Source organism: Arachis duranensis, chromosome 5 (assembly GCF_000817695.3).
Source record: "Arachis duranensis cultivar V14167 chromosome 5, aradu.V14167.gnm2.J7QH, whole genome shotgun sequence".
Classification (NCBI taxonomy): Eukaryota; Viridiplantae; Streptophyta; class Magnoliopsida; order Fabales; family Fabaceae; genus Arachis; species Arachis duranensis.
The window spans coordinates 97,462,944-97,488,836 of NC_029776.3; the positions used below are offsets into that span (position 1 = coordinate 97,462,944).

The 25,893-nt window shown below is 35.3% G+C and overlaps 2 protein-coding genes across 2 annotated transcripts; one reads left to right on the top strand and one right to left on the bottom strand.

Moving 5' to 3' along the window:
* Window positions 1–5,831: 5,831 nt before the first annotated feature.
* LOC107490774 (uncharacterized) lies at window positions 5,832–7,572 on the top strand. The gene is made up of 4 exons (XM_016111577.3): window positions 5,832–6,108; window positions 6,246–6,351; window positions 6,972–7,120; window positions 7,211–7,572. The coding sequence occupies exons 1-4, from the start codon at window positions 5,968–5,970 to the stop codon at window positions 7,304–7,306; spliced, it is 492 nt and encodes a 163-aa protein (XP_015967063.1). The 5' UTR covers window positions 5,832–5,967; the 3' UTR covers window positions 7,307–7,572.
* Window positions 7,573–8,920: 1,348 nt separating this feature from the next.
* On the bottom strand, window positions 8,921–18,166 carry LOC107490775 (protease Do-like 1, chloroplastic). The gene is made up of 8 exons (XM_016111578.3): window positions 17,663–18,166; window positions 17,398–17,520; window positions 16,384–16,555; window positions 15,915–15,952; window positions 15,089–15,287; window positions 14,802–14,954; window positions 10,145–10,279; window positions 8,921–9,181 (listed from the first exon to the last, which is right to left on the bottom strand). Exons 1-8 carry the CDS (start codon window positions 18,097–18,099, stop codon window positions 9,104–9,106), a joined length of 1,335 nt encoding a protein of 444 aa, XP_015967064.1. The 5' UTR covers window positions 18,100–18,166; the 3' UTR covers window positions 8,921–9,103.
* Window positions 18,167–25,893: the final 7,727 nt, after the last annotated feature.

Genomic DNA, 25,893 nt, shown 5'->3' on the forward strand with positions numbered 1-25,893 from the left:
TCTTACTGCCTCTATTCATGAATCATGAGCATATGGAAGAAGATGAGAACACCCACGTCCCTTATAGGGAGTTGACGTGTATTCTAAAAGACAAATGAGAGACAAATAAACCTACTTGGGAGATGAATCCACCATTTGAACATCATATTTTGGCAAAATTGTACCCTAAGGGGTATCAACCGCCTATCTTTTGCAAGTTCGATGGTACTAGAAATGGCAAAAAACACATTATGTCATTCTTGGATAACATCGGGATGTTCAGAAACCACCAGGAGCTCAAGATTAGGGAGTTCTCAAAATCATTAACAGGCGTTCACTTGGTATGTTAAGTTGAAAGCTAATAGCATTAACACCTGGAACTAATTAGTGACAGAATTCTGCAACAAGTTCCTAGAAGAGAAACTCTCTATGCATATCATGGACCTAGAAAAAGTGAAACAGAGACAAGGAGAAGGATTGGTGACATTTATCAAGAGATACAGAAATCAAGCTTTACTTTGCATGGACACCCTTCTAGAGTCACAATTAGTGTACGGATGTATTAGAAATATAGAAAACGGATCCTAAATTTATCTTTTCATGAGCAATATAAACACCTTTTCTAAACTCTTAAAGAGAGAATTTAGCATAACCGAGGCAATGAAGCGCAATGGGAGGAGATCTAAATAAGTTTCCCCCTCTAGAGCTATGTGCTGCTGATGGCAGGGACAGAAGGTGTTCCTATTTTAGGGATTCTAAGAGAAATAATCCTCCACCTCCGCTACGGCGCTACCATTCCCCAGAGCTCAGGCTAGGATTATTGTAAATGGATGGTTTGATTATGGAATATTGATCCCCAAAACAAATAAAGAACTACCAACACCTAAAGACTTGAGAGACCCAAAGTATTGCATGGTGCACCGAAATAAAAGCCAGGGATTGGCTGATTGTTATGCGGTAAGGATGATGTTGCATAGGCAAGTAAAGAAAGGGAAGATACTCCTAAATGGAGAACAAAATTAAGTAAGTGTGAAGAGCACTCTTTTTCCTCAACATGATGTTGGAATGATAAGTGTTGAAGGAGAGGTAATGCTGACAGAGATCATAGAAGAAGCAGAAGAGATAGTCACCATGGAAGAGTCCTTGGATGAAGACACATTGACAAGGAATCTTTTGAAATTTCGACGGTGTAGAATCATGTTCAACCAACTTGGCTTGGAACTCTGCATTCAGAAAGAGTTTGGCTCTAATATGAGTCATTCAGAAGCATGAAAAAAGTTTGGAGGTATCAACGCTCTGCTCACAATATTAACAAAGGCCCACGCAAATACCCTGATGTTTTGGGACCTTGACTCGTTCAATGGGGAGTTCTACCACAATAAACCATTGTATGTTAAAGCAGTGGTGGAAGGCATGAAGGCTAAGAGGGCCTTACTGAATGCTGGATTGGGGGTAAATATTATACCCACTTATATATTTTAGAGATGGGAGGTTCTGCTGCTAATCAGATAAGGCCTACTCAAGTTTGGCTCAATGCTTTTAATGGAATGGGTGTGAGATCCGGAGGGTATGTTAATGTTGTCTTAGAAATTGGCCCTGTAAAGACCAACAATAAGTTTCATGTGGTGGATTAAAACTCTAGCTACCACATCCTGCTGGGACGTCCATGAATTCATTTACATCGGTGTGTTCTTTCGAGTTGGCAACAATGCATAAAGTCTAACTTGAGAGGGAAGGATATTAGCATCTCAACCACTGCAACACCCTTTTATGCAAGAGAAGCACATTTAGTGGATGCAAGTTTTTATGAAGAGCTTGCGTTGCTAGGGATCAACACAATAAGGCTTGTACGAGAATGTCCGATCAAAGCACCCAGACAAAAAAGGAGCATAAAAAAATACCTCGATGGAGAAAACACCAAAAAAAAAATACCAAAAGACAAGCAACAATAGTTGAAGACCTAGGGCTTCATAAGAAAATTCTCCCATGTGGAGCGTATAGGTGGTGTATCCTATAGGAACTCAGAGGTCCAACGAAAGAAAATCACTAGAACTCTCCTAGCCCCAACATCCTAAATGTACAGGAAAAAGAACATCTTCAAAACAACATAGGAAACGTCCCTCTCCAACTCCAAGATAAAGCACAGCAGAAGGAGGAAGAAGTTGAAGAGATTAATTTAGGGACTCGAGAACACCCGAAACCTTTGTTCGTGTGCAAATCTCTAGGAGAGATGGAGAAAAAGGATTTGATAGCACTATTAATAGAGTTCAAAGATGTGTTCGCTTGAAACTATGATGAAATGCCAAGACTGGATCCAAACCTGGTAACCCACAATCTAGCTGTGTGGAAAGGAGCAGCCCCTGTCAAGCAAGCTCCTAGAAAATACTCCAATGAAATAAAGGCTCAAGTAAAGAAAGAAATCAAAAGGTTACTCGCTGCCAAATCATCAAACTAATACAACATTCCTCTTGGTTAACCAACATAGTACCAATGAAAAAGAAAAATAGACAGATTAAGTGTTGCATGGATTTTAGGGATCTAAACAAAGGTTTCTTTAAAGATGATTTTTTCTGTCAGATGTCGATAGAATGGTAGATGTTATAGCTGAATTTGAAAGGTTATATTTCATGGATGGATTTAGTTGATACAACCAGATTAGGATGGCTCCAAGAGATGAAGAAAAGACACCATTTCGAATACTAGTAGGCAACTTTTATTATACTATTATACCTTTTGGCCTAAAGAATATTGGAGGAACCTACCAAAGAGCCATGACTACTATATTTTATGGCATAATGCATGACTTTGTAGAGGACTACGTAGATGATTTGGTTTTCAAGTCAACATATGAGAAACAACACACAGAACACCTTAGAGTTTTCTTCACTAGATGTAGAAAGTATAGACTCAAAGTCCACAAAGGAGGCATTTTGACTGACGAGGATAAGATTAAAGCTCTCCAAGACATGGAACCTCCTAAAGACATCAAGAGACTCAAGAAGTTCATAGGCAAGCTGGGGTACATTCGAAGGTTCATACTAGTATTAGGAGATCTCTTAGGATCCCTAAGACCTTTGTTGAGAAAGAAGAACGCCTTTAAGTGGGAATAACACCACCAAATTATAATGGACAAGATCAAGAACGTTCTCACATCTATTCACACTATGAATTTTTCTCAACCTGGTGCACCATTGAAGGTGTCTTAGCAGTAGGAGAAGAAGCAATTAGTGGGTTAATTGCATAAGAAGATGAGGGCAAAGAAAAACCCATTGCTTATGTCAATAAAGCTATGAAAGGGCCAGAACAAGTATACTCCTCACCAGAGAAATATTGCCTTGCTTTGGTGTACATCTCACAAAGATACCGACACAACTTCCAAGCACACAAAGTAGAAGTTGTATAAAAAAAATGAAGGCCTTAGATTTTTAATCGAAAAGCCAATATTGAACGGGAGAATGAGTCATTGGACACTCCTATTAAACAAATATGATGTAAAATTGGTGACACCCACCACCATTAAGAGCCAAGATTTGGCTGACCTTTTATCAATTTGTCCTGAAAAAACAACAATTGAAGAGTTATCGGATCAAATTTCAAGAACAATAAAGATTGTTCATGCTTGCAATGAAGAAGAAATATGGACTCTCATGTTTGATGGAACACCCTCGAATCCTTAAAGAGGGGCAGGAGTTGTCTTTATAGACCCTCATAGGAAAAATCTATCTTTCATGTTTCGGTTGAATTTTTCCTACACCAACAATGAGGTAGAGTATGAAGTTCTAATGCTTGGTCTAAAGATGGCTTAAGAAATTGGTGTCAAAAAACTCCATATCAAAGGAGACTCCAACCTAATAATACAACATATCCAAGGAGGGTACGGTATGAAGGAAAGAAATCTAGCCTTACGCAGATAACGAGTTTGGTACATGATGAAGGTATTTGACAAAATTTTATTTGAGCATATATCCCGAATAAAAAATAAGCATGCAGATACTCTAGCAACATTGAGGAGTAAAGTCACTATTTAAAATGGACAACATGCTTTGGAACATCGGACAATTGAAAGTTCTGCCAAAGAAGAAAGGATATCCATGAAAGGAAAAACCAATGATTAGCAAACGCCTCTATATGAACGGCTCAAAACACTCAACATTACTAAAGAAACAAGAGGATTTTGCCTTTTCAATGGACAAATGTTAAAAAAAAAAATAGTGATGGACTCCTCATGAAAAGTGTAAGAAAAAATAAAGGAAAAGAAAAAATAGAACAACTACATGGAGTCACTTGTAGAAAAGATGGCCTTGGATTGTATCAAAAACTCGAAAGGTGGAGTATTTATTGGCCAAAAATAAAGTCTCATTATGATGAATTACAAGCTCAAATAAATCTTCATATTAACATTTAATATTTAGATATTCTTTTTATTATTTAACTTTTGAGTGTATTTTAATAAGATCATATGAATTTGGTTGATGATATTTTACATAATATTTTAAATTTGAAAGATATTTTAAAATTTATATTAGACTATCATTATATGTTAGGATGTTTTTTTATAATTTATTTATTATTTTATTCTAAAACGATTTTTTCGGTTGAACTACCAGTTAGACCAATAAACTAGTGAACCAGTAACTAGAACAGTCTGATAACCAGTCCAGTTCTCAGAACATTGAATATTAGTGAAAGTCTCAACACTTGTTCTCCACCTCTATTTTTCATCTTTAATTTTTGTGTTACTTATTTATCATTAATAAAAATATTTTTTTTACAAACTTATTTACCTTTAGTCTCTATCTTAATCTTTTTTTACTTAATTTATTTTTACAAAACTTAGCCCGACTCAATGCTCATATTCCGAGTGTTGTTCTGTTTTTAATTTAAAGCCGTACTTAAAAGAGGTGATTGATTTCTGACTCTGATTGCATGTTAATTGAACTCTATGCTATAAAAAAACGTGTTTATTTATTAAAACTTATAAAGGAGAATGTGACTTGTTAATAATCTTAAGGAGAGCAACGAGAAATTTTCATTTTGCAATGTAAATAATTTTTATACTTTTGGTATCTTTGATGGTCATAGAGGTATTCAATAGCAATTCACGATCTATCTATATCTAGTTTGATATAAATTCCAAAATAAATTATTACTATTTGAGCATGCAAATACTTCATTTTAATTATTTAGACTTCCTTTATGATTTACATTGACAACCTTGTTGAAGTAAGAAAAATGCAGTCCCATGAATATTGAAAAGTTGTAGAAAATTGAAAATGATTTTTAATAGTAATATAACAAGTAACTAATGAAACATTTTTTTTATTAACCCATACCTCTATCCTTTGCACATTAAAAAAATGTTAAACTTTGCAATAGAATATGCCTCTGAACTCATGGAAATTGATACATTTCTTTTATTGTGCTGCCTGGTTGTGAGTTGTGACTTGGAAGCCCTTTGATGTTATCTCTATTCGTAGGAACCTGCATTATATGTAAAGGACAAGTTACAGGAGTAGAATTCTGTTCTCATTTTCTTGATACAGTTCATCTCAAAGACAAGTTACTGCACTTGTAGTCAAGAATAAACTATTTGTTTCCAACATAGGTGATTTGTAGAGAAATATTATATCGTGTTGGTAATCTCATTGATATAGTATTTTAAATTTAATAATATTTTAAGATTTATATTAAATTATAATTATATTTTAATATATTTATTTATATTTTATTTATTATTTTATTATAAAATAATTATTTTGGTTGAACCACAATTAAAAATTTATATTGGGCCCAGCCCAGTTATGGGCCCACGATGAGAAGCTTGACAAGAAGGTTGGGGGTTCGGCGAAGATTCACTAGAAGAGTCTAGCTTCAGTTGCAGTTGTTGTTGCAGGCTTGCAGCTGATTCTAATTGCTATAGTCATTATTATAGTTTCAAATTGTAGTGCAGATTTATCGACTTCACAAATAGCTTTGAAGTTAGTTAGAATGGAGGAGGTGAAATCTGCAGTGGAGGAGCACATGGATCTCATGGCAGATCTCGTCCAGAAGCTCTCTTCCGAGCTTCGTGCCGGCCTCCGCCCCGCCTACGACAACTTCATCGGCTTCTTCCACGCCATTGATTGGAAGGTAAGTTAATTCAGCAATTGAATTCCAAATTTGTGTGGATCTGCATGTTAATTAATTAATAGTGTGAAATATGGATTTGTTGATCTTGTTATTATTTCTATCCAGTTAGTTAAGACGGTTGGTTGGTTGTGTCTCAGGAACCATGGTTGATTGGTTTGGCTGGGTTCCATATAGTGTTGCTTCTTGTGACTATCATCACCAGGAGGAAAACTAACTTCCAGATGTGTTTGTTCCTTCTCACATGTATGGATATGATCTGTTACCTTTCATGTAGTTAGCTATAGCTTCTTTCCTATTCATAGTGTGCAATTTTTATGTGAAATTCAGATTACTGTTTTTCATTATGATTTGATTTTTTATTTCATGTGTGCAAATCCTTTTTCTCTCTTGTCGTATTTGCTTTGATCGTTGTGAACATTTCTAAACTTGCCATATAAGGGTGAGGGCCTACGGAACTAGATATATTTGTTTAGGATGATCTTAACCATTAACCGGTGGTGAGTGATTCTGATATGAAATATCATTTTGATTGTTTGATCTACTAAATGAATGTAGCAACAATGCAGCAATGTATGTAGGACTTGGGAGTATGACAGTGTTGTAACAAGTTGTTAAGTAGGTGAATCATTGATATTTGAGCTTAAAAAACTGAGATGTCTAGTTATGTAATATTCATAAACATCTGTGTGGAAGTCACTAAATCTTGAAGATATCAATGAATTTCTCCGTGATTTGTAATTCCATTTAAACATCTTTATTATATTCATTGAGACATCTCCTTGTGCGGTTGAATGGCAGTGTTGAAGATATTCTTGAATTTCTCTTCATGTATCATTTCTTACCGAGAGAATGTTCTGATGCAGTGGCCGGTGTATATCTCGCTGAGAGGCTTAACACTGTTCTGAGGATGAACTGGAAAAGCTTCTCTAGTCAGAACTATTTTGATCCAAATGGACTATTCATGTCTGTTCTTTGGTCGGGGCCCCTTCTCGTCATTGCTATGATAATTCTGGTTAGTATTTTCCATCACTTAACTCGTTTAAATGATGGTCCTCGTTTCTTATTCAATACATTAACCTGAAGTATCTTGTCTCTCTGGCAGATCAACACACTCTTCTCCTTGTGTTACTTGATTGTTAGGTGGAAAAGAGCTGAACTAAGACATCGTGCAAGGATTGCTCATAGTAAGGAGGAATAGTTGTTCATACTATCTTTTTTTGTCTTCCGGATAAACTCTAAGGAATTTCGTCTCATTGAGGAGATCAGATTACAAGGTCGTAGAGATGGATTTTTTTTTGTTGTTTTTCTTATTTAGTGTTCATTGTTATAGACCTTCTTTTCATGTATACTTACTACACTATTCAAAGGGGAGGTGGGGTAGAGTTTTACCCCTTTTAGCTCGTGTTCATCATAACATGGATAATCAAGGACGACAACCATTTCCTTTATATTTTTTTTTGTTTTCTTGTTGAGAGTCGTTCACTTATTTTATCTTCAATACTAGTGCCATTGTAAACTTCGTTTGAATTTGACTATTGGTTGACTCTTAAATTTTTTGGAATATCTAAGAGTAGGGCAAATGCTGTATGTAAATTTGTAATGGTGCGTTGGTGTATAAGTAACCTTGAAATTTGGTAGTAATTAGATCTAATTTTGATTAATTTTCACAATTTTATAATGTTTTCTCTTACTGCTCATCAACACCAACTGTTCGATGAAATGTAGATTTTTGAATTTTAGTTTGAGGTTGAGTAATTACAAATCCTTGACTTATCAATGTAAAATATTGATTAGTAATTTAGGGTTATTAGTTGATTTGGTTTTTACTAACGCTAATTTTTTACCAAATTTGATTGGTAAGTTGATTAGGATTTGTGGATTGAGATTAATTTTATCTACTTGACTTTTTCTCGATGTTAAGAGATGACGAAGTGGGAATAACTCTTAATAATTGTCATATTTGTGGTTGATAACAAGGATAGGAAGCCTAAATTTTCAACCCTAGTCAAGGCTTTTTAAGTATTTAATTACCATATTTTTTATTGATTCTATTCTCCTAACCTCTTAGTTTAATTCCATTGCTTCCTAGTATAGTTACCTCTTAATTGTTGCCATCTCAATTGCATGTTTACTAGATAGTTGTTTACTTGTTTGGTGCTTGTTTGGGCGCTATTATTTTGATAAAAAAGATCTTTTTTCAATAAAAAAAGATTCTTTTTTATTTTTTAGTGTTTGACAAATTTTTAGTAGTAAAAGTAAAAATACTAGAAAAATAAAAAAAATCTTTTTTGAGAAACTGTAATTTACATCTTTTTTTAAAAGAATTTTTTTCTTAAAAAAAGGATGTTTTTCATATAATAAATAAACAAAAAATACTTTTATATTTTTATACACAAACATAATTGATAAATAAAAATATCTTTTTGCATGAGATACCTAAATATAAAATTACTTTTATTTTTTTATAAAATCTTTTAAAAAAAGATAACTCGAAAAAAAATATTTTCTTAAAAGCTCACCCAAACAAGCTGTTACTTATTGCTTTTACTTATTACAATTTCATTGTTGGTTGCTCTTTAATTTCTAGTTACCTTACCTTTCCATATTCATATTCAAAACCCCTGAATTCCATAACCGATAATGTGCATTTAATTGCAAGTCCAAGGGAAAATGATTCAGGATTCAACTCCCGATTATTGATTTAATTTTTGCGACAACCTTCTAAGTTTGAACTATATTCATAACGAACTCTAGCTTTTGAATTGCGAAAATTCTAAACCATTGTTTGGCCGTCATCAGGGACAAATAAACGTGGCGAATTATAATACAAAGTTTAATAAAGAAACAAGTTACAAGGATAGTGAGAAGCTAGTGCCATGGTACATATGTACATTTTAAACCTCTGGTCAAGAAACAACCTAAGAATAAAAGCATTAACTAATAATAGCTTCGTTGGCATATGAATGTTATATACACATGTAATATGAATTGTGTATCATGATTCATCAGGCTTTGGCTCAAGAATCACAGGGATCTTCTCCTTGTGATCACCTCGCAACACTTCCACAATCACCTGAAATATCATCATCATCATCATCAAATTAATTTCATTTTCTTTTTCCATATAAAAGGAGAAAAAGAGCAAAAAAGAGAAGCTATTTGGCAAATAAAATCTTATTAAATGTTTAGTATACATATAACACCATCACATCACCAACGCCAACACCCCTCGGAAATCAGGAAATCGGTTACATGAATCAAACCACACCATTGCGTTCTATTATAAATCAAGTTTGTACTCATAATAAGATTGTGATATTTATACGAAACAAAGCTCAAGTAACAAATCTTATTATAAAATAAATAAATCACTTCATACCATTTTGTACAATTCAAACAAAAAATACTACCGTAAAATTATATTAATACATATAGACATCGAAATAATTTCCGAATTATTGATGAAGAGGAAGTCAATTATCCTTATAGTTGATTAATGAAATAATTTTAATCTCCTCCTAATAGTCAATTCAAATAGACCCTAAATGTTGATCTCTAGTGCAGAGCGATTAGACAGAAACACATCACATCAAAACAGCTTAAGAAAAAATATAAATGTTTTGGAACACCTCCAAAATTTAAGTTTTGCATCCTCATCAAGACAAACTCATGATAGAGAATTTACAATACAAAGTTATATGGCACAAAAACAAATCAGATGCTAACTTAATTGTGTTTGACTAAACAACTATAATGTATATCAAGAATGGTGCACATTTGCGTTCGATTGAGTGTCCAAATGAGCAGAACACTAGAACATGTTGCTTGAAGCTATATTTTACCTTGCCTAGTTACATGCAAATCAAATGATTATATGATTTTGTTCCTACAGTTTTATTTTTTATCTTTCTTTTTCTTTGTTGGCAATTTGAGGATTCAAAAGAAATTTTAGAATACCTTAGCCTTAATATTAAAATGAACAAGAGACACAGTATAGGGTGAAATGAAGAATAGGGGGAAGGAATGAGCACCATACCTTATCTCCCACTTTACACTGGTCAAGAATTCGGTACAAATCACTTCCATTGGTCACCTTCTTACCATTCACAGATGTGATGATGTCACCTAAAATAAGTCTACCATAGGAATCGCGCTTTGTTGACTGCAAACCCTGCAAAATATAAATTTGAATAGCCCTGTTAGATAAACTCCTCTAAGACACAAAATTACAAAACCAAATGACCAACGTTTCCTGACTCGAAGGGGTCATCTAGGCAACAAACCTTTGCCTAGGCAAAGAAAGTTTCATGTGGAGATTTAATGAAACACGTGAACTCGAGATTTAGGCCCTTTGTTTGACCCCCAAATGGCTGGATAGAGGGGGAAAAGGCTGAGGAGGCAAGGGTGGACACATTGATTCATTTCATAACTCATTTTTAGGTTTTAGTTTATAGTAACAGAGAGGGAAGCTCTCACTTCTCTCTAGATTTTTCCTTAGGGTTTAGATTTGCCATTGTTTTCCTCTTTAATTTTCCTTAGATTTCGCACTTACATACCTGAATTTCTTGTTTCCCATTTCCCATAGTAATTACACTAATTTTCTAGCCTTAATTTCTAAATTTCATAGCCTTAATTATGAGCTTTGTAACTTGATGAGCATAGAGGGCTAAACACATTATGTTAAAAGGTTTCCAAGGGATTCATAGAGATGTCTTGAACCCCCTTTCACTTTAATGCATAATTCTATTTTTCCACTCTCTTCCTTTACTTCTACCTATATGTTTATGTTAATTGATACGAGTATGTGACATGGAGTTGATTGTGCATTATTATTCATGATTATGGATATCTATGCAACTCCGCCTATGTTACACTTGCGGTACATAACCGGTCCCAAGTCCGGATAAAGGAGAAGGGTTGTGTTAGGTCTTCGGCAACCAACATAAAAATATAGCCGAACTCCCATGACATGAATCAAAGACATTATTGCGCTAAAGCTAGGTCGTTGCCCGGAAGCAACGCGCCGTATGGCTAGGGAGTTTTCGTGTTTTCGTGAACGGACGAGGGTAAATAAGCTAGTTCACAAAGTAAATGGTAAAGGTCGAAGCGACAGAAGGTTGAGATTTGGGACATGGAACATAGGCACTCTAACAGAAAAGTCCATGGAGGTGGTGGACACCATGACAAGGAGGAAGATTAACATTATGTGCCTACAAGAAACGAAATGGGTTGGTGCAAAGGTTAGGGAGTTGGATACTTCTGGTTTCAAACTTTGGTATACAAGAAAGGTGAAGAATAGGAATAGGGTTGGAATAATTGTGGATAAGCAGTGGAAGGACGTAGTGGATGTCAAGAGCGTGGGAAATCGGATCATCTCTATCAAACTTGTGGTGGAGGGAGGTGCTTTCCATGTGATTAGCACCTATGCACCGCAAGTGGGTTCAGACGAACAATACAAGATAAGGTTTTGGGAGGATCTAGAGAGTTTGGTTCAAGGCATACCTTTGGGAGATAAGATTTTCTTAGGAAGAGATTTAAATGGCCATATTGGGAGAGAAGTGACTAGATATGGGAGTATTCACGGAAGCCATGATTTCGGGGTGATCAATGCCGAAGGTAAAACTATTTTGGACTTTTCCTCAACTTTTGATTTTCTCATCGCAAATATATGTTTTAAAAAGAGAGACGAACATCTTATAACCTATAAGAGTGACATGACAAGCTCTCAAATCGACTTCTTCTTGTTGAGGAGAGTCGACCGAAAATTTTGCATTAACTGTAAAATTATCCCGGGAGAGAGTTTGACAATACAACATAGGGTGCTCGTCATGGATTTTCGCGTTGAGCAAAAATTGAGGAAAAGACATCATACGAAGAACCCAAAGACGAGGTGGTGGTGGATGAAAGGTAAGGAACAAAGAAGTTTCCTAAGACGGGTAAGAGAAGAGGCAAAGTGGAATGGAAATAGAAGCGCGGAAAAGATGTGGAGGGAGATGGTAGAAGTTATTAGAAGAACAGCAAAAGAAAGTTTTGGTGAATCTAAAGGAATAGGACCAAGAGACAAGGAGTCCTGGTGGTGGAATGCGAGTATACAAAAAAATATAAAGATAAAAAGGAAATGCTTTAAAGAGTGATCTTTATGCCGCAATGCAGATAACTGGAAAAAATATAAGGCGGCTAAGAAAGAAACAAAAGTGGTTGTAAGTGAAACAAGAACAAAAGCATATGAGGGTCTCTACCAGTCTTTGAGCACGAAAGAAGGAGAAAAAATGTATATATAGAATCGCAAAGAGCCGGAAAAGAAGAACGAGAGATTTAGATCAGGTTAAGTGCATAAAGGATAAGGATTGAGAGGTGTTGGCTCAAGAGGAGAAGATTAATGAAAGGTGGAAGAGCTACTTCTACGAGTTATTTAATGAGTGAAAGAAGACTCTTCCGAGCCTTGGTCGATTATGCACAAGGGAAGAAGATCAAAATTTTGACTACTATCGAAGGATTCGAGACTTCGAGGTAAAAGAGACTCTAACGTAGATGAAAAATGGCAGGGCAGTAGGACTTGATAATATCCCGATTGAGGTTTAGAAGGGTTTTGGAGAAAAAGGCATCAACTAATTAACCAAACTTTTTAATGAGATTTTAAGATAAAAAAAGATGTCTGATAAATGGAGAAAAAGCACCTTGGTACCTATCTACAAGAATAAAGGGGATATACAAAGTTGCAGAAACTATAGAGGGCTTAAACTTATGAGTCATACTATGAAGTTATGTGAAATTGTGATAGAACGGAGGTTGAGAAAAGAGACACAAGTAACAGAGAACCAATTTGGATTTATGCCAGGCAGATCTACCACTGAAGCGATATACCTATTAAGAAGGATGATGGAGAGGTATCATAATAATAAAAGGGATATACATATGGTGTTTATTGATTTGAAAAAAGCGTATGATAGGGTACCAAGAGAGGTCTTATGGAAGGTTTTAGAAACGAGAAGAGTAAGAATCGCATATATTCGGACAATTAAAGCCATATATGATGGGGCCACAACTAGTGTGAAGACTCAAGGTGGTGTGACAGAGGAATTCCCTATTGGTATAGGATTGCACCAGGGATCATCCTTAAGCCCATACATTTTCACATTAGTCTTGGAAGTACTCACAGAGCACATCCAAGAGCCTATGTCATAGTGCATGCTTTTTGCCGATGATATCGTCCTTATGGGAGAGTCAAGGGAAGACCTAAATAAGAAGTTGGAGTTATGGAGAGAAGCTTTAGAAGTGTATGGTCTGCGCATAAGCCGTAGCAAGACGGAATATATGGAATGTAAATTCAGTCTGAGAATGGAAAACTCCAATATAGAAGTGAAGATTGGAAAAAACATCCTACAAAAAGTTAAAAATTTTAAGTATCTTGGGTGCATCATACAGGATAATGGAGAGATTGAACATGATGTAAATCATAGGATCCAAACAGGTTGGTCAAAATGGCGGAGTGCATCTCGTTTTATATGCGACAAAAAAGTGCCTCTAAAACTTAAAGGTAAATTCTATCGCACCGCTATAAGAGCGGCTATGCTGTATGGTACGGAGTGTTGGGCGGCTAAAGGGGAACACGAACATAAGATGAGTGTGGCAGAGATGAAGATGTTGAGATGGATGAGTGGTAATACGCGATTGGATAAAATAAGGAATAAAGATATAAGGGAGAGAGTTGGAGTAGCACCCATTGTGAAAAAGATGGTTGAATCGCGTCTCAGGTGGTTTGGACATGTGAGAAAAAGACCGATATAACATCCAGTCAGAAGGGTGGATGAGATGGAAGATGGACAAAAGGCGAAAGGTAGAGGGAGACCTAAGAAGACCATCCATAAGGTGGTCAAACGAGATCTACATGTAAACGGTCTCTCTGTAGACATGATACATGATAGAGCACAATGGCGTCGTTTGATTCATGTAACCGACCCCACTTAGTGGGACAAGGCTTTGTTGTTGTTGTATTATGGATATTTATGCATAATGAATTGATTTGCTAAGTGTATATTAATTGATTATTTGTCAAATGCTTGATGAATAGTGAAGGGTAATAGTTCTTGATTGAGAATTGCTAATACAATTATCTTGTATGTTGGATTGGTTATAGTTCCTAGGGATTGAGATTTCGATTCTTGGTTGCTTATTGCTAATTCTTGGCTCGACTAAAACTCAAGAGATTACAATTGTAGAAAGGTGATTTATGTATGCCTGCTTGATAAAATGCCAAATTGAGAATAGGCTATTCAACTCTTAGGATCCTTGTGCTAATGTTTCCAATTCTTGAATTACCTCTATTTTGACTTGAATTGCTTCTCAATCTTGCTTAAAATTGCCCTTTATTTTATTGCACAAAACCAAAACCCCATTTCAAACCAAATCAACTACAATATACCCTTCCTTCTAAGAGATGACCCAAGTGACAACCTACAACTACATTAACTATGGTCTATGGTGTAATTTGGTTTATAAATTACAATTTGGTAGCTAGTGCATACAGGAAACATAAACATTAGTTTATACTTTTAGAAATGAAGTGTCATGTTACGATATATATCACCTAACCTCAAAAGAAGTTAGTGACTTAGTGTGTTTACTCTTAAAATTTTCTTTTCTTCATCTTAATGAATTTCCTTTACAAAGATGGCGCACAAATAAAAACTTACTGCTTTCCCAGCTGGACCATTGGCAGGAGCATCTAAGACAAGCACCCCACTAACTCCCAACTGCTCCACAGACTGATCAGGCGCAAACTTGATTCCTAAAATAGGTCTTGTAACCTTCCCAAACTTCACCAATTGTTCAACAATTCCATTCACCTAAATATGTAAAACAAGAATCTCATGACATATTTTAGAGAATACAACAGAGAAAGTAGTGTTTCCAACTTTAGGCAAACGTCAGATGCTGCCTCGATGAGAAAAGCATAAGAAAGGTCGGAGTTATAACTCACAGTGTCCACTGGAATAGAAAATCCAACACCAGAGGAAGCACCGGAGGGGGAATAAATTGCTGTATTTATACCGATGAGATTTCCAGCACTATCTAACAGTGGCCCTCCACTGTTACCAGGATTAATAGCTGCATCTGTCTGTATAACATCTTGAATTGGACGGCCGGTTGCCGCAGAACTAATTTCTCGCCGAAGTCCACTATTGAGAAAGTATATATACCAGCAAAAGACAATCAATACAAAAGTAACATGAGAAATATTTGAGGAAGTATCATTATATGCATGTTTGAAAACAAATCACATTTAACACATGATGATGGAAGAGAATATAGCATCTTTAATTCAGGAAATGGATTATATCTCTCCCCTTTGTGAAAGTATTCAACATATAGTGTTAGCAATGTTTCATCGCGTTACGAATGTCTCTGCAGCTTAATTTTCCCCCTATCCTACTCTCCCTTAGTTAATATAGCTTTTAACCAATCATAGAAGCAGGTTAACATTGGATGCAGTCATATTTTTATTTTTGGTATAATCGATGGGATCTCATTTGTTATTAATTTAATAGCCTTTGCATAAACTGCAAACATACATCGACAAACAGATAATTTACAATATGAAACATGGCATCTTGAAATTTGTTACAAAAGTTTTGTAAAATTATGGGCAGGACAATTGTTGCTATTTTCAGACACCAATATAAAAGGCTCGAGTATAATCTTACATGAGGAGAGGAAAGTGAGTATCCAAGTAAAATATCATTTCCTAAGTAATGGTTAAAAAAGAAGAAATTCGCATCAAAATATTCAATTTTCTGCATTCATACCTGATGACACCAGTTGTAAGAGTGTGGTCAAGTCCAAACTGCAAGTTAAGAATCAAGGTCAGATACATTAATAGCTGATTGCCTTGAATTCAATAACTAAAGCACATGGCATTCAAGTTGTGAACATTTAAAAGCTACATAATTCAGTTTGGAAGGCACTACAAAGTAAAAATTCTAAAGCATTTATAACTCAGATCACTAATACCTTATTTAACATAATTTTTAGCATTGATAAAAATGTGTGAACATTAGCAAGCATTGCTGATTAATTGAATAGATGATTATACAAACTACATGTTAGATTAAAGACGACTGCAGTAAGATTGAATCTTCATTATCAACTAAAGTTCAACCCCTTTTTGAGCTAAAAATAACAGTAAACTCAACCAGGATTTCCATATCTTTAGATTGCAACATTCAGGGTTAATGTATAGTTTCAGTCACCATCAATCAGTATAAAAGATCTCACCGGGTTCCCAATAGCAAACACTTTCTGACCAACGAGCAAGTCAGCAGAAATCCCAATAGGTATAGGCCTGAGTTTTTCTTTGGGTGCCTCAACACGCAACACAGCGACATCCTTGTCTTGGTCAAATCCAACAATTTTGGCATCATAAGTTGACTGGTCAGCAAGAGTGACCCTGCACAAAACTAGCAGCTCTTTCAACATGAGCAATCAATTCATTAGACATATTTTAAACCATCCCAGAATGTGTGTTCACTGTTAAACACTTGACTCAATGGGGTCATAAACAAAGATTCCAGTATTGCCTAATATATCTAACTCAATGCCAACATACACATCTGCTGAAGGAGGAGCAAAACAACACACAATATTATCACTTTGTATCATTGAACCAAATGACTCGAAACAAGAAGAAATTCCATTACACTCTAGAGTATTACTCTTATTCATAGCAATATTTTTGTTGGTTTCATTAGGCTTAAAGCCCCAACTTGCAATGCTTGCAATGGGTGCAACCATAATGCAAGACGAAGTTACAAGAAACCAAACGAAATAAAGTTGCACATTTGCCCGTAACTATGCGAGAAACTATACTAACAAGAGGTATCACAGCAAGGATAGGGGTTCCAATTACCCTGCCAACACTATAGAGGGAGATTGGTGGTTTCATTTTTACAAGTATCACCCTTACAATTGTTGGCCGGTAATGCGGAGCGCAGAGCACTTCCTCTTCTGCAAATCGCACATGAGGAGGTCATGTGCAAATCTATTAACCATACCATTGATTTATCAACATTTTAACATGAGCTTACACTTATTATTGGGAGAATGGGCATTTGAACAAGTCAAATACAACTTACACATGAAAACACCTTATAGTCATCCATTGAATTGTGTGTGGTACTACTAGTACTCTCTAACTAATTATAAATCAAACTAGACATTCTCCAAAAATCAGACACCTAAGCTGGATCCAAAAAATAAAACAAAGGTATCAAAGATGCAAAACCAACCAACCTGAGATCAGAAGCACCCCGGATAACATGGTAATTGGTCACAACATGACCATCCTTATCCCAAATAAATCCAGAACCGGAACCTTGCGGAACCTCCAACACATCCAAGGTAAATGCATCCTGCCTAAAACAACAAAGAACTAATTCTTCAAAGACAAAAACAAAAGCCAAATTGCATTCACAAACAATAGCCTACAAGAACGAACAATGAAGACCCAAAAGTGGAAAAAGCAGAAAGATTGAAACTTTGGAGAGAAAATAGTTACTTGACAGCAAGGTTGGTGATGTAGACAACAGAAGGAGTGTTCTCTTGGAAGAGGCGAACGGTGGCGAGTTCATCAGATTGGAGCTTCCTTGGGGTGGTTACAACGAAAGCAGATGCTGAGTCAGCACCGGTGAGGAAGAGTGTGAGAGAGAGCGCCACCGACGTGCAGAAGAGGAAGCAGGAATCCAAAAAAGTACATGAAGAAGAAGAAAACGAGAGTTTTGGAAGAAGGGTTGTTGTTGTTGTTGTTGGTTTTGAAGAGGGAGATGGAGAAGGTTGTTGAGGGCGCAGGAAGAAGAGGGTGGTGGGTTGATGGAGGGGTCTGGGAAGGTGAAGAAGAGAAGGAGAAGAATGAGAATGGGGTTTGGTGTTTGTGAAGCGAGAAAGTGATGATGAAAAATGGAAGAATGTGGAGATGAGTGAACAGGAAGTGGCCATTGCTGTGTGTTTCTGTTTTTTGGTGTTTGCTACGTTGGATGACTTTTTGAGGTTTCAGTTTCACTCACTCTATTCTATGCCTATGTTCGCTACGTTGGATCTTATTTTAAACATAAAAATATGTACAAAAATAAATTAATATTTCAACATCAATATAATACTATAATAGTAACAAGCATATGTAATTTTAAAAATTTTTTTGGTCACCTGTATTTATTATTTTTATGTAAAATTAATAGTTAAAAATTATTAAATAATAATTTAATTATTTAATTATTTTAATTATTAATTTAACGTAAGTTTTCATCTATATTTAATCTTAAATAAATAAATTTTGAGGCAAATTGTTTTATAATTGCATAGAGAAAGTATTTGATTAAATCATCTAGATACAGATAGATATATGTTCCAAATTCATTTACTATTTTCCCTTGAGATTGTCAAAGAATTCTTGTGTGGCTTTGGAAGGTTAAAAACGGCCAACATTTTGCGGACTAGAATTAATGAATTGAATACTGAACCACATAGGCAAAGTTATTTGAGAACCTTCCTGAAACATCATTTGTTCACAACGGTCAGCCAATCAGCCATCATTGCTTGGTTCATAGATAATAGGATATGTGACTTGGATTGAAAGTGAACCAAACCATTTCAAGCAGTGATCCAATTTTAATATGTAAACAACCATCATATTACAATTGGGTTACAACTTATAATCAGGGTTGCCTACTAATTACCTGTCTTGATAACCTTTGTTTTGTTATAAGTAAATGTCTAAAATGGCTCCTGAATTTTAAATTCCTACTCAATTTAGTTTCTAATTTTTTAAAATGACCAATTAAATTTCTAAAATTTTTAAAAGTGCATCTCCGTTAGTCTACCGTTTAAACGTTGATGATGTGGAGTGTGAAGTGCCATATAGACATTCCACCTGTATGTTGATGTGTACCAAACTTAAATTTGATTCAAATTGGTATCTGAAATTGCTTAATAATATCCAAATTAGTCCATTTTCAATTATAAATATCTAATTCCCAAAATATTGTCTTCTCTTCTCCGACCTCTCTACTGTCTTCTTCTCTTCTTTGACCTCTCCGCTATCTTCTAATTCATCTTATTTTCTTGTTTGTGTGAGTAATGATGGGTGGTGGGGAGAGAAGCTAAAGTAGCCAAGTAGGAACATGATAAACTCAGAGATTATGCAGAGAAGTTGTTGAGATCTAATCCGGGTTTAATTATCAAGTTAGGTGTTAGTCCAATGCCTAACAGAGACGATGTATTTGAAAGGTTTTATGTCTGTCTAGATGGGTGCAAGAAATATTTTGTGGGTGACTGTAGACCCTTGGTAAGACTAGATGGTGATTTTTTAAATACCTATTATGGAGGTTGGCTATTGTGCGTCATGGGTTAGGACGCAAATAACCATGTATATCCAATTGTATGGGCTACTGTTCATGTTGAGAACAAAGGCACCTGAAAGTGGTTCTTTGAGCTCTTGCATGAAGATATTGGAGATCAGACAGAGTATAGTTAGTGTTTCATCTCTAACATATAGAAGGTAACCTATAGGCTATAAGGTTCAATTAGAAGCACGATATATGATTTCAAGGATCATTTTGAATTAATGAACACAATTTGAAGGACTATTTTGTATGAATAACAAAAAATTGAAAGACTATTCCGAATTAAGTTATCTGTGTTATCGGTGACTGTAACGTATATTGAATGACTATTTTATTATCTTGTAGGGTCTGATCCTAACATTGTGTGGGGTTATGCCAGGCGCGCATCACCTGTGCGTGTCCCCTGTAGCAAAACTTCTAGAAACAATGAAAGGACTCACTTAAAAAACTTGCTTTGGAAGTGTGTTAGAGCAATAACTGTCCAAAAATTCAATGAGCAAAGAAGGTGAATGACTATCTAGAAATTCGATGAGAATCAAGAGTTGAACTCATGCAAAATTAATATTTTATTTTTTTTGCATCTTAATCAAGACATTACATACCACTTAAGAAATTTAAAATTTCATAATACATTCATCATTTATTTACGATAAAATCCAACAAGCTAAACCTAAACACACACCAAAGGTAACTACAAAAGCCAACAACACCATTATCATCATCTTTAAGGTTTTAACATCACTCTTGAAGCATATTATCCTCCAATTAAACTAATGCAAAATTTCTTGTGAAATGGGTATTGCATAAACTGATTTTTCACATCCATCAGTCCAGCGGAAGAAATTACAATGAATTTCATACTGCAAAGTAAAAAACGCAGGTGAATCCAAACTCAAAGTGAAACCATCTTAATTTTATTCAGAGCCATAACCTTACCTCATAGTTTGGACAACCATAAAATGGTCTACCAGAATTCTCTGCTGTCATTGAGTACTTCATCATCATCTGAAGCCTGCAGTTGCAGAAAATAACGTTCTTACCTCCCCTATTGCGCATTCCTTTGCTGCTATAAGGTCTCACTGCAGAGTTGTTCCTACTTGAGCTATTTTGTCTTCTCTCCCTACCACCTATCATCACTCACGCAAACGAGAAAACAAGATGAACTGGAAGATAGCAGAGAGATCGAAGAAGAGAAAAAGACAGCAGAGAGGTCGAAGAAAAGAAGACAATAATTTAGGAATTATGACTTTATAATTGAAAATGGACTAATTTGGGTGAGCTATTTTGTCTTCTCTCCCTACCACCTATCATCACTCACGCAAACGAGAAAACAAGATGAACTGGAAGATAGCAGAGAGATCGAAGAAGAGAAAAAGACAGCAGAGAGGTCGAAGAAAAGAAGACAATAATTTAGGAATTATGACTTTATAATTGAAAATGGACTAATTTGGGTGAGCTATTTTGTCTTCTCTCCCTACCACCTATCATCACTCACGCAAACGAGAAAACAAGATGAACTGGAAGATAGCAGAGAGATCGAAGAAGAGAAAAAGACAGCAGAGAGGTCGAAGAAAAGAAGACAATAATTTGGGAATTAGGACTTTATAATTGAAAATGGACTAATTTGGGTATTATTAAGCAATTTTCAGATACCAATTTGAATCAAAATCAAGTTTGGTACATATCAGCATACAGTTAGAATGCCCACATGACACTTCACGCTCCACATCATCAATGTTTAGACGATGGACTAATGGAGATGTACTTCTGGAAATTTCAGGGATTTAGTTGGTCATTTTTAAAAATTGAGGACTAAATTGAGTAGCAATTTGAAATTTAGGAACCATTTTCGATATTTACTCATTTTGTTATAGTAAAAACCTCACGGTTAGTCTAACTCAGTTCAAAGTTTCTTTTGATTTTTTGGTCATGAACTCAGTTCATAGCCAATTTTTTTTTTGGTTTCCCACGGTATCCCCCAACCTGATAGGTGGCCAATGGGTTGCTGCATGTACAAGGCGGGATTCGAACCCCCAACACTTGCTTAAGCGGACTAGTGAGCTAACCACTAGACCAACCCAACTTGGTTAGTTCATAGCCAATTTGATTATGATGTTCTTTCAGTTTCTTGGACTAGCCCAACCCAGCTAGATATCTTTTGTAGACAAAAACATACCTTATTCTTTTCAAGATTTAAGAATGAGATATCTTATCCAAAAATAAAATATAACAAGTTTAGATTCAATTAGCAACTTGCATGAATTACCCAAAAAAAAAAGTAACAATTTGCATGGAACATCAATTAACTCTTTTATATCGATATAAATTTTATTTGAAGTACATTATTAAAAGTTCCTTACTATTAGTTTCATATGAAAATATATTTAGTTGTATAAAATGTTCAAATTCTTATCATTATTAATCATAATAATTAAAACAAAAAACTTTTAAGTAAAGTTTAGATAAGAGTGCTCTATCCATTAACACAAAAATGTGGTTAAATAGAAGGAGCTCATCCTTTTTTTATGAAACGTGGATAATTCAAATCTCACCTTGAGCATGAAAAAATTTTAAAATTTCGAACCAACTTTTCTTACAATAAAATAAATCAAGAAGCAAAATTTATATTGTAGTGACAATGGTAGGGCTTTGGTGTGTTATTCTTGTGTATGAAAGATGACGAAGAACAAATTAGAGGATTAAATTTAACTCGCTACAAATCAGAGGGTTATTATTCCGAGCAAATCAAACCTTTATATTTGCGTTTGACGAAAAAATGCATGCATTAATCGGACGGCTATTTAAAATGGAGATCAGACGAATAGAATCATCTTCACAAATATGAGTCTCAAATTTTTCACCTTGACTAATTGGATGCATAGGATTGAATCTGATGAAATCGGACGGTGAGGAGGTGTTCCGCATATCTGGACCTCAGATTTGCACACCATTGTAGAAGTGTCGCGCTCAACACTTTTTCAACTACCTTTATACTCTATGTACCATCAGTAACCAAATTTTTTAATTCAGCCAAACCACAAAATGCCTAAGAAGCAAAAAATTAAAGAAGCTGATTATCTTAAATTCATATTGTTAATTATCTTAGTTAACCTAATTATGTAAGTAATTTTTCTAATTTTTTTTAGTATGAATATAAAATAATATTTATGATTTAATGTTGTTTATAGTAATTAAATGGTAGTATTAGAATATATTATATTGTATGTTGACAAATATTAGTTATATAACTGGTTAGTTTATGTTAGTGATAACAATTAGTATCTTAATAAAAATTAGATTTATTTTATAGCTTTATTAATTATATTTGTTAGACTAGGATGGAAATTAGAATTTAGTTTGTTGGTTAATTTTACTAATAATATTTGATATTGGGATTTTTGGTAGTTTTTGTTCAGTGTCAGTGCCATAACAATTTAATCAAGCAATGTTAATAGAGTTTAATTTAGCGTTTGTAGATAATTTGATTAATTATTTTAGATTGTATGAGAATATAAATTAGAATTATGAGTTAATATTTGTCCATTATTTGTAGGATACACGAAGTTTGAGGTGTATTCACATGAATCCATCAGATATATATAATTCAATAGTCGAGCCTCTTTTGCAGGTCACTGGATTTTATCATGTGTTTCATATTGGAGTGATCCAAGGTCAGTGGCCTTTGTAACAGCTCTAGTTGAGAGATGGCACCTAAAAACTTGTACCTTTCATCTTTCAACTGGTGAATGTGCTGTGACATTCGAAGATATGGCTCTAATCCTAAATATTTCGATAGATGGTCTTCCTGTGACAGAAGTAACCATGACTAATCACGAGGTCATGGAAGCCGGATGCATGCATTAGTTTGGGGTTGCTCTAGGACTAATGATTGTAGAGGAAGTTATATTAAATTGACCAGGATTAGAAATGTGAAAACTGGATTACTTTTGAATGATCGAGTTGCCATTGAGAGGTATGTGAAGTGCCATATCTTGTTGTTGTTTGGGTCAATATTATTTGCTGATAAGTCTGGGTCAGCAATTCACTAGAAATTTATGCCGCTGCTTCGTAATTTTTCTCAGATTCACGAAATCATATGGGGACCAGCATCCTTAGCACACTTGTAAAAAGCATTGTGTAGCACATCTCGCTTTGACTGTCAGGAGATTGACAGTCCACTGACATCGTTATATATCTGGACTTGGATTCGTATGCCATTTCTTATCCCGATTCCTAGTGTCCTGCGACATTTTTCACTTGCTAACTGGTAACATTAATTGTTAATAATTTTACACTGTATTTCCTTTTGTATTTAATGTCTAATCAAAATGTTTACTAATTAAAAAATGACGTTAGATGGCATAACTGGGAGCGTGCTAATCGGTTATATAAAATTCATACTGTTGCTCATTTTACAGAATTGTTAGATAAGGTAGGGGAAGGCCATATATGTTCTCATAAAACAATATAAAATAATCTCGATATGATATCCATGTATGTTGAAATTTCATATTATTTGGTTAATAATCCTCTGTTTTGTATCCGTCCAATTTGTTTGGGAAGCTTATAGTATTAATCAAATAGAGCCAAACGTCATCACAAAAGATATATGTCATCATTCACTGGTTTGAAGCGCAATGGTACCATTGATATCATTCGAGACTCTTGAGTGGCATGCAACTAATAGGAGCAAGAGACAATTTGGTTTTATGCAGAGTGTCCTAATATCAGGAGAGGTCTCTGGATGGCTAACATGGTGAGGTTCTAACCTGACCTAAAAACTTTGATTGGTTTGTCAAACACTCGTTTTGGATAATGCAACGGACTAACCGATACAAACATGTCCTAGCTAAGAATCCTATGCCTTTGCAGCATCCATTGAACCTTTACATGTATTGGTATCACATGAAATATGGCCATCACTTGCACTTGTCTAGTCTTGTCTTGCAAAAAAAATATCATGAGGGACATGTTGTGGCGATCAGCCACCCCAGCGAGTGCTGCAGCCACCGCCACAGCTGCAACAACCCCAATAGTCACTACCACTACAAGAGCCACCTCAACAGTCTTCAATTCTATATGTTCCTTAGACCTATTCCACATCGCCTTTTACACCATCATTTTCTCTGCATCAACAGTATTGAGGAGTATCACATGTGCAATAGGGGACCCAGCATCATTCAACCAACTGCTTGGATTCATGGCAACAAATCTGGGCCAATCACAATTGTGTAACTAAAGCAAAGTCCTCCCACCCACATCAACGCGCCTAAGTGTGATTCTCCGAGGAAGGAGGTATTGGATTCGAGATTTTGGTGTCGTACTACCTCATGAAACTCTAGAGGCAAACTATCTATTGATTAAAGTAGGAGTGACGGGGGTCGAGAGGTTGATACATCTCATGATGATGTTGATGACGATGATGACCGTGGTGATGACCCTGGGCTAGTACAGGTATTGTACTTGTGTTTACATAGATCTTTAAAGTTAATTGTATTTTGTTCTTAGGTTGAAATGTTATATTCTATTGTGTAGTATTTTATTATTCAGTTGATATATATGTTTTTATATTTCATGTAGGTGGTACAGGTGCAGCCACAAGTGACCACTCAACTCCATCTACTCGAGGCAAATGATACAATTCTAAATTTGATCCTCCACGCTATAGTGCAAACAGATTCACCATATCCATATTCAACAATGTTGCAAAAAAGTGCAAAAATTGTTGCAAAGAGCTGAAGTGGACAATTAAAAAGTAGTGTGTGACTACATTTTTTATAATCGATGACATGTAGTTTGATATTGATTTTTTATATCAATTATGCATTATCAATTATGCATGACATAAACTCAATATACGATATGTTTCAACAAAAGTTCAAACATGATAGGACAACACTACTAATGAAACAAGACAAAATCATACACCTCAGGTATTTTGTGCAGCACCTCCTGTACTTGAACTACCATGTTAACAGCATCCACTACAGTTGTGGCCCTCAATCCCACATTGGCTACAATGCCTTAGACCACGTATCATTCGTGTGTCCATCATATTTAAGAAGCGAGTTATCTTAAATCATCCTTTGCTCACTCGTTTGAGGAATAGATTTAGTACAAACCGAGGTCTGTGATACATAGACCATGTTGTGGGATTTTTGAGTGGGCTAAATCTAGCTTTATATACCCTTCAGACTTGGTCTATCTTGTAAACCTCATGAACGAACACCTACCAATCCAAGAGTTGATTTGCACAAAAAGCAAAGATATGGCGACATAGAATCCGGTCCACCTGGAATTCACCACAATCACATTGTCGCTGACGTAGATCTACCACATACTCTACACCACTGGGCATCTCAAAGACCTTATTCTGCCTGTCGAAACAATT